The 13,990-nt window shown below is 44.2% G+C and overlaps 1 protein-coding gene across 4 annotated transcripts in view; it reads left to right on the top strand.

Annotated features, from left to right (window-relative positions):
* Nucleotides 1-13,990, top strand: part of LOC137380955 (hyaluronan-binding protein 2-like) — a 59,698-nt gene that overhangs the window by 16,974 nt on the left and 28,734 nt on the right. For 3 of the 4 annotated variants that reach the window (XM_068053368.1, XM_068053370.1, XM_068053372.1), the window contains exons 3-7: nucleotides 656-796; nucleotides 2,563-2,670; nucleotides 4,641-4,757; nucleotides 7,242-7,361; nucleotides 8,771-8,939. In XM_068053368.1, the coding sequence (XP_067909469.1) occupies nucleotides 656-796; nucleotides 2,563-2,670; nucleotides 4,641-4,757; nucleotides 7,242-7,361; nucleotides 8,771-8,939 (655 nt within the window). The remainder of the gene's footprint in view (nucleotides 1-655; nucleotides 797-2,562; nucleotides 2,671-4,640; nucleotides 4,758-7,241; nucleotides 7,362-8,770; nucleotides 8,940-13,990) is intronic. The other variant, XM_068053371.1, reaches the window with a different exon arrangement.

Raw genomic sequence — 13,990 nt, forward strand, 5'->3', positions numbered from 1 at the left:
ACAATTATATTAACTATTTACCCTTTCCCCCCCCCCATCAAAACATTTATCTTTTACAGCTGACCCCCCCCCCCCACCCCAAACTGCACAAAGGTTTAAGTTCAACCTTTCCCACCATCCCGTACACCATTACGTCTATTTGACCATATACCCCCTCCCCACCTCCCCGCACTGACAAACTTACCTCCTCCCCTTTGCCACCAGTGCGGCATCGCGTTTCCCCAGACGGGGATTTGAAGATCGCGGAGGGTCCTCAAGATCGCAGGTAAGTCTATTTAAATGTTTTTTTTTTGATTTGAATATTTTAATTGAGGCCCAGTGGTGGGAGGGGGGCACCATGGTGCCTCGCCACCGCCAAGAGGATCGGGTCGGGCTCTCCTGGCATCGAGGTCTATGGGGAGCCTCATCTGCAGCCATCTTCAGACCCCGACCCCCCCCGACCCGGGAATCTGACACCATGGGGAGAATAAAATCCAGCCTCTGGTATTTCCAGATCCCATTAAATTTCCAGACCCCCACCCCCATCCCCTCCCCCTGGCACTCTTTATAAACTGTATCTCCAGCAAGGCAGTTTGGGGCCATTATTGTTTGATTTCTAAAGATTGTAAACCCAGTCCTTTCCAAACTGATGGCAACTGCCAACCATTATCAACAGGCCGCAAATGTCACAGCTCGAACTTGAACAATGGAACTGAATACAAGATTTTGAGTGCTGGAACTGACTGTAAAAATGAGAGTGCTGGAAGTGACTCTGATATTTTCAGTGATGAAACTGACAGTGAGAGTTACGAGACAGGTAAGTGATTTCAATAAAAGCAAACTACTGCGGATGTTGGAAATCTGAAATAAAAACAAAAAATGCTGTAAATACTCAGCAGGTCTGGCAGCATCAGTTCTGAAGAAGGGTCACTGACCTGAAATGTTAACTCTGCTTCTCTCTCCACAGATGCTGCCAGACCTGCTGTGTATTTCCAGCGTTTCTTGTTATTATATAAGTGATTTCAATGCTGAGTTTCAGTGCTACAAATTTAATTATTATTTAGTTGGCATGAACATTGATTTTAGAACACAGCAATTTGAACAGATGGGTCCCGCTAAAATTTTAAAATCGCTAAATTCATGTTCATAATCTGACCATTTTATTAGAAACGATTCCCAAAATATTAGACATGGGCCACCAGGCGATCATTCAGAAATGCTGGGATTTGAATCATTCTGGTAATAATCCATTATAATGAACAAAGGACCATACTTGTCTTTCTGTGCTTGCATTAGCACTATAGCGTGAAATGGGGAGATTTATTATTTGGAATTTGTACACAAGTTAAAATGAGCTGCCTTGTGTTTTTTGGCAACCTTTATGGGTTCACTAGTATCCTGCAAATTAAGGCATGTGATGTCGATTTTATAATTTAAGGATTCACCCAGAAATTGAAGAATGAGTTAAATGAAATATATTAGTGGGCAGAAATTGGTGGATGAAACTTAATAAAAAGAAATATAAAGTGCCGCATGCAGGAGGTCGTTTGAAGGACCTAAGGATGTAGTTGCAAGAAATGAAGACTGGATGCCCAACACACTCAATCACTGCAGAGCAGCAGTCAATAAAGCTAATGGTGAACTGCCTAGTCTGAGCAATAGAATACCTGTCAAATTCTGCAAAATCTGCCATGAAGAAGTGCAATGGGGCAGTGTATTAAAATATTTTTTTCCCCAAACAAATTGCTTTAAAATTATTCCTTGATCTATTTAAGAGTGATAAATTGGTAAGGTTTGATTATTGCAAATCAAAATGGGTTGATCACAAAAAATAAGCATCATAAATCAGTGTCAGTCCGCTGCCTGTGAGTAACCCGATTTTAAATTACTGAAAATGACTTTTAAAAAAATGTAAAACTATTTCCTAGTTCGATTGGGGTACAGTAGTCAGTTCCTTAGCAAGTATAAAAAAAACAACATTCAAAACCTTTCAAAACGTACCTGTTAGTTTCCTGGTGTCCAAAAGATCCAGCTTAATTTTTGCAGCTTCCTTGAAGGCCTGTAAAAGGCACAATTAGCAGAAACTCCCACTGGTGATTAATCCACCTGGGGGCATGGCCAGTTTTCTGGGCAGGGCCTGCTTCTAGCATGATGTTTTTTAAAACTAGGGGAAAAAGATTACAGAAACTCGAGTTGCGCTGAACACAATTTGCATTTAATATGCCATGATCTTTTGCACCAGTTATGCCGATATTGAGCGAATTGCACCAAAAAACTGAGCAACATCGAGCGGAAATTCCAGACCAGTGTGTATGATGGGTAATGCAATGGAAAAAGCAAATCTGGAGTACAGTTTTAAAAAAGAAGTTAAGGTACTGTTAGCCTCCAGGGTTTGTCTCTGCAATTATATTGTGTGGAATATGATATAGCTTCCAGATCACATGGCGAAAATGGACTATTTGGAAGAACAGCTAAACTGGTACAGAAGAATCCGAAAATGTACCCGTTATAAATTAATTAAAATTAATCCTGCAGTGTATTTTGGGATAACACCTTAAAATAATTGTTTTATGATCCTTTCAGATAACTGCTATCCAAGTCCTTGCCAAAATCAAGGAACCTGTGAACTAACAGAAAATGGCTACAAATGTCATTGCCCAAATCTATACAATGGAACCGATTGTGAAATAGGTAACTAACCTTTCCAATGTTAAATTTTAGCGCTACAATTTACCTTCATTGCTTATACACAGAGACATTCATGTTACCAATTGCGATTTTAGTAACCTTACAATCAGAAGAAATAAATAATCTTAACTGCTTTACTCAATAGAACAGAAGTATTTTTTTTATTTTTCGTTAAGTAATTTTCATTTTACGGTGACTAACAGTAGACGTGCCATGCGAGGAATAAAAATTGATAAATTTAGCCCACATTGCATATTAACCTATTCATCAGAGACCAGGTACAATAGAGTTAGGAAAGATTATTTCGTCACTGGGAAAGGCTGCTATTAAAATTAATATCCTTGGCAATATAAGATGAAGAAATTCATATTTTTATTTATATAAAGGTTATTTTATATGTCCATTTTAATGATCACCAACCCTTATGGCTAAGTCCATCTGAAGAAAGCTGCTAAGATTAGTTTAATTAAGAAATTAATTTAATTACAAACAATAATGCTTTACTTTGCAAACTTGTCTCCCGGTAAGTTTTTAGATTATACTTTTGTTACACATAGGTCACTTTATAAGAACAATAGGGCCAAATTTCCTTGACCATTCTGGAAGACTCCTGCAGTAACTTCAAAAGGACTTCAGCAGAATGGCTGAGAAATAGACTGAGACCCTGGCAGGTCCCAACCAAAGCTGGGATTTCCTGCTTGATCTAGTAAGAACGGAAATCCTTGCCTGCACCTTAAAAGGCTGGTGACAGAAAGTGGATGGGCCAGGGAGTTCCTGCTCTCCTGGCTCGAATGGGACCTAAAATAAGTCTGGAGGCTGGTACACCATGCCAATACCCAAAGGGGTGCAAGTGGCCCTACAGGGATTGTCGGGATGGTGTTGGTCCAGGCCAAGAATGCAGCCTTGAGCCTCCAAAGAAGAGGGCAATTTTAGAAAAGAAATAAATGGTATTGACCCTGGCACCCTTCCTGATGGCAGGCAGGCATCAAAGTTTCTGACAGCATAGGACTGGTGAGTGCCTGAAATAGGCCAGATTTTGCCAGGCCTCTGTCATTTCTGGAGTTTCCTGGATGCCTGAACCTCTGGGCACCCCTGCAAGGTTAATCATGGTCATGAGACAGTATAGTAGGGGTGGGGTCTCTACATCAGTAGTTTCTACTCCTCAGGCAACAATGGGACCCGGAATATCAGTGGAGGCTGGTATGCCCTTTAAATGGACACCACAGATGGGATCAAAGTTAGCAAGCACCCTGAATCCTCAAAGACCAGTATTTTTTACTTTTATGTTGTAGATCCCCCCGCCAACAACCCCCCACCCCGCCTGTTTCTTAGAGAACTGAAAAGACCAAGGCTGGGATTGTGATGGAACTGAGCAACACACATCCCCTCTCAAAGCATCAGAATATTCAGTTTACATGAACAGGGGCTGGCTGGAGATGTGGCAGAAATGTGACTGTTCCATGTAGCTACTTATTCCATGTAGATGGGATGCCCTCTCACTGACCCTGCAAACTCCAGGAGGGGCAGTATTGGAGAGCACTGTCAGGTGCAATTTTAGAGTATCTGCTGGGATCATGACCTGAGGAATTTCTGGGCCAGAGTCTTAATTAGACACATTTCTCTCATTATGAAATCTTGCAGGCTACAATGCTGAGTTGAATATAATAGCTCCAGTCTCCATTCAGCTAAAAATTGTGTCTTCCCACACAAATTACTTCTGTTTCTTCTTCTCACCATTCATTTTTCCTTATTGTCATTCACTTTTAGATTTTTATCATTTTTGATATATGGTAGTTTTGTTTCTTAATAGAAACAGTGAAATACAAAATGTTAAGTTTGGAAGCAATAAAATGAATGCTTTAAAATAGTTTGACTAAGTTGAATTAATCGCACGGATAAAAATATAGGTTCAGTTTGTCTTTCCTGTTCATGCAGAAGACAATTATCCGCATGTTTAATTTATTCTATTACAGAGAATGACCCTTGTAAGAGTAACCCATGCAGCCATGGAGACTGCCTAATCACAATTGTGCCTCCTTATAATAAATGTAAATGCAGACATCCTTATCAGCCACCAACATGCACTAATGGTAAGCTTTTTTGATTCAGTTCTTCTGACCGAAAAATAGCTAGTGTGTTTAATCTCCATTTCGTTACCTAAAATAAAGGTACTTTTCAGAATATATAAATATATATGTGTGCTTAATTACAATTTTTAATCTTCTGTATCCATTTGTTGGGCCAAAAATGCCATAATTCAGTACAACCTCTGAGATCATTTAAGAAGAATTATTGTATCAATTAAAGAGTTTTTAAAAATTTGTTTATGGGATGTGGGTGTCACTGGCAAGTGATCTACCTTCTTGAATTGTTGCGGTCCTTGTGGTGTAGATGCTCCCAGAGTGCTGTTAGGGAGAGGGTTCCAGGATTTTGGCAGTGAAGGAACTGCGATATAGTTCCAAGTCAGGATGGTGTGTGACTTGGAGGGGAACTTGCAGGTGGTGGTGTTCCTATGTCTCTGCTGCCCTTGTTCATCTTGGCAGTACAGGTCATGCGTTTGGCGAAGAAGTCTTGGCGAGTTGCTGCTTCAAGTAACAGTTCCAAATCTGCACCAAATACCTATAACTCACCTCCTGACTCCCCAAAGTCTTTCCACCATCTACAAGGCATAAGACAGGAATGTGATGGAGTAAACTCCACTTGCCTAGATGAGTGCAGCTCCAACAACTCTTAAGAAGTTTGACAAGCTGTCAACCATGGATCAGCTGGTAGCACTCTTGCCTCTGAGTCACAAGCTGGTGGTTCCAATCCCACTCCAGGACTTGAGCACAAAAATCTAGGCTGACACTCCACTGCAATACTGAGTGAGTGCTACACTGTTGGAGGTGCTGTCTTTTGGATGAGGCATTAAACCAAGGTCCGTCTGACCTCTCAGCTGGATATAAAAAATCCTATGGCTCTCTTTCAAAGAAGAGCAGGGTTTTTTTTCACTAGTGTTCTGGACAGTATTTATCCCTCAATCAACATTACAAAAACAAATTATCTGGTCGTTATCATATTGCTGCTTTTAGAAACTTGCTGTGTGCAAATTGGCTGTCATGATTCCTACATTACAACAGTGACTACACTTCAAAAAGTACTTCATTGGCTGTAAAGTGCTTTGAGAGGTCTGGTGGTCATGAAGGCACTATATGGGCTGGATGCAGGCCGCATGCCACAGAGCCACCGCGATCTCCCATGCGGCAGCTCATTTAAATACTTGGGTTGGCCCACCCCCCACCAATCACGTGGAGGGGGCAGGCTGTCCGATGCTGGCAATGGCATTGTGTGCAGGCACTGCTGCCATTTTTAAAGGGCAGCCAACCCTGCCGGCATATTTGAATTTTTAAAGTTTACCAAATAAAATTATAATGCCCCTTTCCCACCCCCAATAACAATTGCATTAAGTATTGGCCCTTCTCCCCCACCCCCCCCATAAAACACTTAGCTTTGAAATCTGACCTTTCTCCCATAGACTGTACAAAGTTTAAAGTTCCCACCATCCCCTACACCTTTGATGATTATTTGACCCTGTTCCCCACCACCCCCTCCACTAAAAATCTTAACTCCCCCCTCTGCCCGCCAGTATCCCGCCTGCTTTCCCCAAAGTAGAAAGTGAAGGCATGGGAGTGCCGGCCATCACACTGAAGATCGCAGCGGACCCAGTAGATTCAAGGTCAGTGTATTTAAAGTTATTAATTATATTGATTTACATATGTCAATGTAGGATCGGCGTCTAGCGGTGGGGGGGGGGGGGGAGGGGCGTGGGGGGCTGCCACGGAGCCTCGCCACTGCCTGGAGGATCAAGCCCATCCCTCCTGGCATCGGGCTCCGTGGCAGGCCTCTGCCGGAACCATCTTCTGCTCCCTCCCGCCAACGAGCCCGACATCAGGGGCTCGGTAAAATCCAGCCCTAGAAATGCAAGTCTTTCTTTCTTTCACCATCTAGGACAAAGCAGCCCGCTGGATTGGCACCCCATCCACCACCTTAAACATTCACTCCCTCCACCAGTGGCTCACAGTATCAGCAGTGTGTACCATATCCAAGATGCATTTCAGCAATTCACCAAGGCTTCTTCAACAGCACCTTCCAACCCCATTTATTTCGAGTTGGGTTGGATAGGGTTTAAAAGTTAAAGGGCTGGCTTGCCCAGTGTAATCAATCGCAGACTGATAGATCGTACTGGGAAAGAGACAGTAGGGGAGAAATCCAACTCATTGTTGCCTGTTCTGCACCTGAAAATCAGGCAGCCACCAGTTAGTGATTAGGGAGAGAGCACTCCAAGCATCCTTTGATACCTGAGGCCCACCTGGTGCAATATTCAAGTGAGTCTGTAAATGTTTGACCAGCATGCCTGTCTGAAACAGGTGTAAAGTTGCTTAAAAAGGTAAATAAATCAGGGTCCTGTGCCAGTTGTACAATGAAAAGAAAATTAGTGTTTACATAAATGCATAATTCATTAAATTAAAAACTTTGGTGGTTATTGCAGTTAGACATTAAGGACTATATTATTTTCAATTGCTTTGCCTTTTAAGCATCTGCTGTTTGTGATCCAAATCCGTGCCTTAATGGAGGAACATGCTTGCACACTAACAGAAGCACATTATTCATGTGCGCCTGTCCAGGACTATTCCGAGGAGAGAGGTGTGAAATAGGTAAGATCAGTTTTGATGTTTGCAATGAATGTTTGGAAATGCCTCCTAACAAGGATGTGAATCTGCCTGGTTAGGTGCAACTTGCTTTTGTTTGCAGCCAGAAAATGCCGAGCTTTACCGATACTGAGCTACCTTCAATTGTTGCTATTGTGGGATTCCTTGGAACTTTCATACTTTTGAAGTGAAAACACTGGGATGAGGAAAAAAATAGATTCATCCCTATAATACCCGCAATCTACACCCAATGTGCTTGCAACTTTTTTAGCCATAATTAATATGAGGTTTTTCTTTAAAATCTATTTTTATGCCACTTTTTAGTGGCCAGTCTTGTGGTGATTTGGAGGATGAGGGGGTGGATTTTTATATTTGAGTGGTCATCAGGTACACGACAGGGAGAGTGCTTGCACTGCTTGCCCAAAGTCCCTGCCAAACGGCCTACGACATTTTGAAGGCTGGACCTGATGTCAACCTTGGCACAAGCTGCAGGCACTGTTCTGACATTGAAAAGCAGCTCACCTGTTGGGGGGAAGTAGGATATCCGGAGGCTCCCACATGGAGTTGACCCGGAAATTTTAATAGGGGCTTCGGGGACAATTACAAAGGGAGACCCTGAAAGGGCCAGAAGATTTTTGGAGGCCAAGAGGAGCAACATCAACAAGGAACTGTCAGGGTGGTGCTGAAAATGGCCAAGGAAGCAAGTGCCAGGGTGTTTTGGGCCTTACCTTGTCTGTCCTGGTCAACTTCTTCCATCATTGCTGTGCTATCCTCGGGTTGATGGAGGTGGCTATGAGTCCCCAGGCCGCCTCCAACCAGGCAACAAGGGTGGCAATCCTGAATGGCTCGCTGCCTGGAAACACCAATCAGTCTGTCCCTCCCGTATTCAACATCTTCCAGAAGTGCTTACAGATTTTCTTGTGGAAAATTCACGGATCTTGGATGACAGGCTATCCAGTCATGGTGCCCTGGCTGCACGGTTGGCCTATGATTGCTTATGGGTCTAGCAAGAGGCATTACAGATGAGGGTGGGAGATACCTTGTGTGACTGAAATTCAAAGGGATCAGGAAAAGCTATCAGTGATGGACTGTTTTAATCAGGAAACTCCTTTTTTTTAAATAACCAAAATGAAGATTTGGATAGATTGACATATAGTGAAAAATTTGTTCAACCAATGATGTTACAATGTTAGCATCCTGTACATGTTCCCAAATGCTCTACTGAAGAGTTCAATCTTTACAGAGGTTGCACTGCCTTTACACTGAGGTTTCTTAGGGCCTTAGCTGCTGACTACACTTACAAAATGCAATTGCACCAGAAATGATACCACTTCCTATGCAAAAGACATTGAGGAAACTCACAGCCTTGTTGCATTTCAGTATAATGTGAAAAATGCATGATGTATTTTCTGCAGGAATGGATGACTGTTACACAAGAAATGCTGCGTACCAAGGTCACGTGAGTCAAACCATAGGAGGACAGCGATGTCTGTACTGGAATTCTCATTTACTTCTGACACCACAAATGATTCTTCAGATGCAAAGTAGTGATACACATGGTGTTGAAGAACATAACTACTGCCGGTAAAGATGAATTCATCCCGTAATGGATGATGACTTTAGATGAATGCCAAAGACTTGCAGGTTGATAGGTTAATTGGCCATTATAAATTGCCCCTAGTATAGGTAGGTGGTAGGGAAATATATAGGGACCGGTGGGGATGTGATAGGAATACGGGATTAGTGTAGGATTAGTATAAATGGGTTGTTGATGGTCGGCACGGACTCGGAGGGCCGAAGGGCCTGTTTCAGTGCTGTATCTCTAAACTAAACATGAGACAGCACATTGCTTTTCACTGCATTCAAATTCCTGATTATACATGAGATCTTTATCTGCATCCTATGCAGGAATTATAAGATGTTATGGGCTAAATTTAGTGGAGATGGTGGCAGCTCCGAAAGGCAAGGGGAGCTCCGCCTTGGCCCTTTGGTGCACCCCCCCCCCTCCCCCACCAACCAGGGCAATTTAATGGTGCTCGGGCACCAAGGTCCCGGTCTAAGATCGGGGATCCCGCCTCCAAGAGCTGCTGGCCAATCAGAGGCTGGCAGCTCAATAGTATCAGCAGCACCACTGGGAGCAGTGGCCACTGCTGGTACTACACCAGGTCCAGGACCAGGCCCATTGCTGGAGCCCGGACCTCAGGTAAGTGTGGTGGGATCACCAGGGCCAGTCCAGCGGGACCTGGCAAGGAGGAGGGGAGAGGGTGGGGAGGGTGGTCATTGATGGTGGGGGTTGGGTTTGCGCAGGAGTGGCAACACCCAGCCCACAGGGAACCACCTTGTTTTGCTGGGCGACCTCCCCATGTGGCAGGGCGCCCCCACCCGCATCCCCCCCTCCCCCCCACTGCTGGTGTAATTCCAGTGGTGTTGGGAAGAGGCCCTTAAGTGGCTTTTAAGTGGCCACTTAAGGGCCTGAACTGGCCCACTGGGCAGGATGGCTGTCTTCAGCCTTCCCCGCTCCCGACTTAATCGTAGGGTGACGGGAAGGCAACAGACACACTGCCCCACCGTCTGTTGCTATTATATGGCCCCCCCACCTCCTATCCCGTCTCCCAGGGGCCCATAACATTCTGCCTGTAGACATGTCCTTTGAAGATTTTGCACTAAGTGCATCCTATTCGTTAACGTCCTCCTGGGTGGCATTTCTCCACAGTCTTTGCCACATTTAAAGTAATGCAGTCCATGCCCTGCACTTCCATCAGGCCATCCTCTCTAAGCTACACTGGGTTCTGGTGCCCTGGTGAGTTTATTTCAAAATTTACAACCTTGTTTTTAAATCTCTCCGCGGCTTTGCCTCACCCTACTTTGGTGTTATCTTGCTGCCTGTAATCCTAACACATGCCCTACACTCCTCTGACACTCCATCATTTGTACTTTCCCACTCCCTCCACTGCAGAGCATCTGCTCAGTTAGCGACTATAGCCGGAATTATACGCCCCCCCCCCCCCCAAAGAGCAGGAAGGTTGGGGGAGGGTGGTGTAAAATGGAGCAGGGGTCTCAGGGACCCTTCCCGACCTGGTCCCGCCCCACCGCCACTTTATGCAGGGCGGCAGCAGCCCATTAACAGCCACTTAAGGGCATCCGCCCACCACCACGGGGATTTTACCTGTGGCTGGTCGGGTGGCCCCGGCCCGAGAAAAGCCGCCTGACAAAAGCAGGCGACTCTCTGATGGCCTGGGGGGTGCCCTCATGATTGGGCACCCTGTGCCTGACGGAAGGCCGCCCCCGCTGCCCCAATCACACCCAACAACCAGTCCCCCCAGTCGACCACCCTTGCCTCGCCGGGGGCCAACTGATCACCACTGGTGAGGCAACAGAAACTTATCTTCATTCCAGGGTCCCCCGATATCGTCTTCACGAAGCTGGGCTGCAGTCCCAGCAGTGGCCACCGCTCCCGGTGGCCGCTGCTGGGACCAAGAGTTGCCGGCCCGCTGATTGGCCGGCAGCTCCATTAGGCTGGACTTCCTGTCTCAAGCGGGTGGAAGTCCCGCCTCAGAACAATTAAAGGCTGGGGAACCGCAAAATGCAGGTTGGATCTCCAACCCAGGCAGAAGCGGGCTCGCCACCAACTTTTCAGTCAGTGGACAGCACCTGTATGCCGAGGGAAAAATCCCGGCCAATGTTCCTACTTTCTGGAACTTAATGCCCACTTGCTTTTACCTTGCCTCTTCAAAATTTCCTTCTGTTCATTTATGCCTTTGGTTCTCCCACCCTAACCCTCACCATTTTTTCCTCTTCCCACACTGCTTGACTAAACTGGTTTTTCCATTTTATTGTGTGGTCCTTCGAGATTTCTTCCTGCTTGTAAGACATGCTTTTCAAATGCAAGTTGTTATTTGTGTTTATTGAATTATTGCTAATTTCACCAGAAACTATTTATTCCCAGTTATAAGGCAGAGTATTCAGGCATGTTCATTCGTTGGTGTCATCTCCTACCCAGAAGGTTAACTGCCACGGATCTCCACCTCTGTCTTACACTTCTACATAGGTCAACTGCATCCAGTCCGTTATATCAGTCATCCATTTTCTGCTTCCCACTCCTGCATTTTCCACCGATCTTTCCTTCCAATAATTGTCTCTGTCCACCTTCTGCTCTAATGATGTGACTGAAGTATTGTATCTTTCTCTCTTTGATGATATGCACTTATTTCCTCTTTTTTCTTCGGCCACTTCCAACAGTTCCTCATTAATCTTTCTATCTGCGTAGGATATGCAGAACATCCTCCAATATGTCCACATCTCTAATGCATTCGGCTTATCAATAGTCTCTTTATTTTCTGTCTATGTCTCTGAGGCATATAACATAGATGACAAAATGTAGCACCTCAGCATTCTTTTCTGAAGATTCAGGGTCAGTTTCTTTGATGTTAACAAGTCCTTCATTCTGACAAAGCTGATCTTGGCTATCTCAATTCTCCTTTGGATCTCGCAGTCAGATCTCCAATCATCTGTGATGAGCTGCCCAAGGTATGTAAACCTTTTCACTTGTTCCAGGACTTGTCCATTTACTTCAATTTTCACTTCCAGGGTTAGGTCCCTACTTATCATCATTGTCTTGGTTTTCTTCACATTCATTCTTAATCCATATTCCACACTCCGTGTATTCACTTTGTTCACAATGCTGTTACTTGGCACTGTGTGCAGTGTCATCTGCATATCTCATGTTGCTAATGTTCAACTCATGAATATTGCAACCTGATCGATGTTCCATGTCTCTGAAGATAGTTTCAGTGTACAGGTTGAACAGTTTTGGGGACATAACACAACACAACCCTGCCTCACTCCTCTTTTGATTGGGAAACTGTCTGACAAGCTGCTCTCGAGTCTCATAATCACTGATTGCTTCCAATATAGATTCTGAATGATCCTTTTATCATTTTTGTCAATTTGTAGTTTGTTTAAGCACTCCATTATTTTCTGATGGTAGACGCTTTCAAATGACTTCTTATAGTCTATAAAGTATACATACACAGGTTTTTGTACTTCTAGATATCTTTTGATCACTACTCTAAAGTTAAAGATGTCCTATCTTGTTCCTTTCTTTGGTCTGAATCCTGACAATATAGGGTGCTAAAGATGGAACAACAGAACTTTGCATTCATTATCATTAGCAGTCTGACCATTCAAAAAAATCTCAACTATCAAGCTTCTGATAACAGCTTCTTCCCATTACCAGGTTTTTTGCAGCAAAACTGTATAACATTCTTCCCCATATCCATTAGGTTTCACACTAAGCTCATCCAACAATGACTCAGATGTCACCAAAGATTGGCAGATACTATTTCACCTGCAGTTGTCAGCCAATGATTTCTGCTCCCCCTGCTCCCCCCACTCCCACCCCACCCCACCAACCCCCACTTCCTCCCCATTAAACTGCATGGGTGTTAAATAGGGGGCAACCAATAGCAGAACCAGAAAAACCTGTTCATCATTGCAACAAGTTAAAAAAATCATAATGGTAAGTACAATCCCACCTCACTGAAGGATTAGCTCTCCTTGACAGTTTCCTGCTCCTGAAGCATAAAGTGGCCATGCAGCATTCATACAGCTTTCATAAGGAGTCCTTTTTATCACTACTGCATTGCATGTTATGATGGCAGGTATTCCTACAGTGCAAAAGAATTAAAAACACCATTAATAATGCATTTGAGATACAGCACAATGTACTCATTTTTATAATGATTGGAGCAGGCTATTCAACAGTTTTCCTAGTCTCTTTTGGTATATGGCGAAAGCTCCCTGAAGTACCTATGTTACCAGGAAAAGTAATTTCATACAAAGGTGGGCACATTTATCTAATTTAAAAATACTCTTAAGATCTGATGACAGTAATAAACAGCCATTCCATACTCAATCAGAAATGTAACAATAGAAATAATTGTTTTATTTTAATGAGGGTGGACGAAGCATTGTTCAAGATTATCAAAAGTATATATCACTGGGGTTTTACCGATTATCTTCAGTACAAGATAGCAGGCACTATAATGATCACATACCAGGGCATCCAGCAACATCAGCAACCAATTAAAGCATTTAAGTAGCACATGGCAGTCCTGTTCAGCTGATGCTCAGCAATCCCACTCAGAAATGGAATGCGGCAGCCATAGGAGGCCCTGTTTTGACGGTCAGATGCTTGTGATTTTGGCAGAGGGAGTAATGGAAAAGAAGAGGTCAGAGGCGTAATTTTCAAACTTTGCACTTTCAGCAGGGAGCCCCACCACCTCCCCCCGACAGCAGGTATTGAAAATAGGCTCACGTGCTGTGCCATTGGTTGGACATTTAGATGCAGTGTGTGCCTGGATTTCCAATAAGTACTTGCAGCAGGAGGGTAAGGCAGGAGGAAGCCAGGAAAATTACTCCAGAGCCCAGATTCTCCTAATGGTTCCATGATTCCAACCAGAAGTAGGGTGAAAAGCAAATCACTTCTGCCCAACCTCTTGGGGGGCGGTGGGGGCTGGGTGGTGTGGGTGAAGGTGGAGGCAGGTAACAGCACACTGCTGCAAGATTTAAAGGTCTGCAGCAGCTTAGGGGCTAGGCATCATCAGATTTGGTTACCAAGGTGTTTGTTGGTTCAG

Source organism: Heterodontus francisci, chromosome 20 (assembly GCF_036365525.1).
Source record: "Heterodontus francisci isolate sHetFra1 chromosome 20, sHetFra1.hap1, whole genome shotgun sequence".
Lineage (NCBI taxonomy): Eukaryota > Metazoa > Chordata > Chondrichthyes > Heterodontiformes > Heterodontidae > Heterodontus > Heterodontus francisci.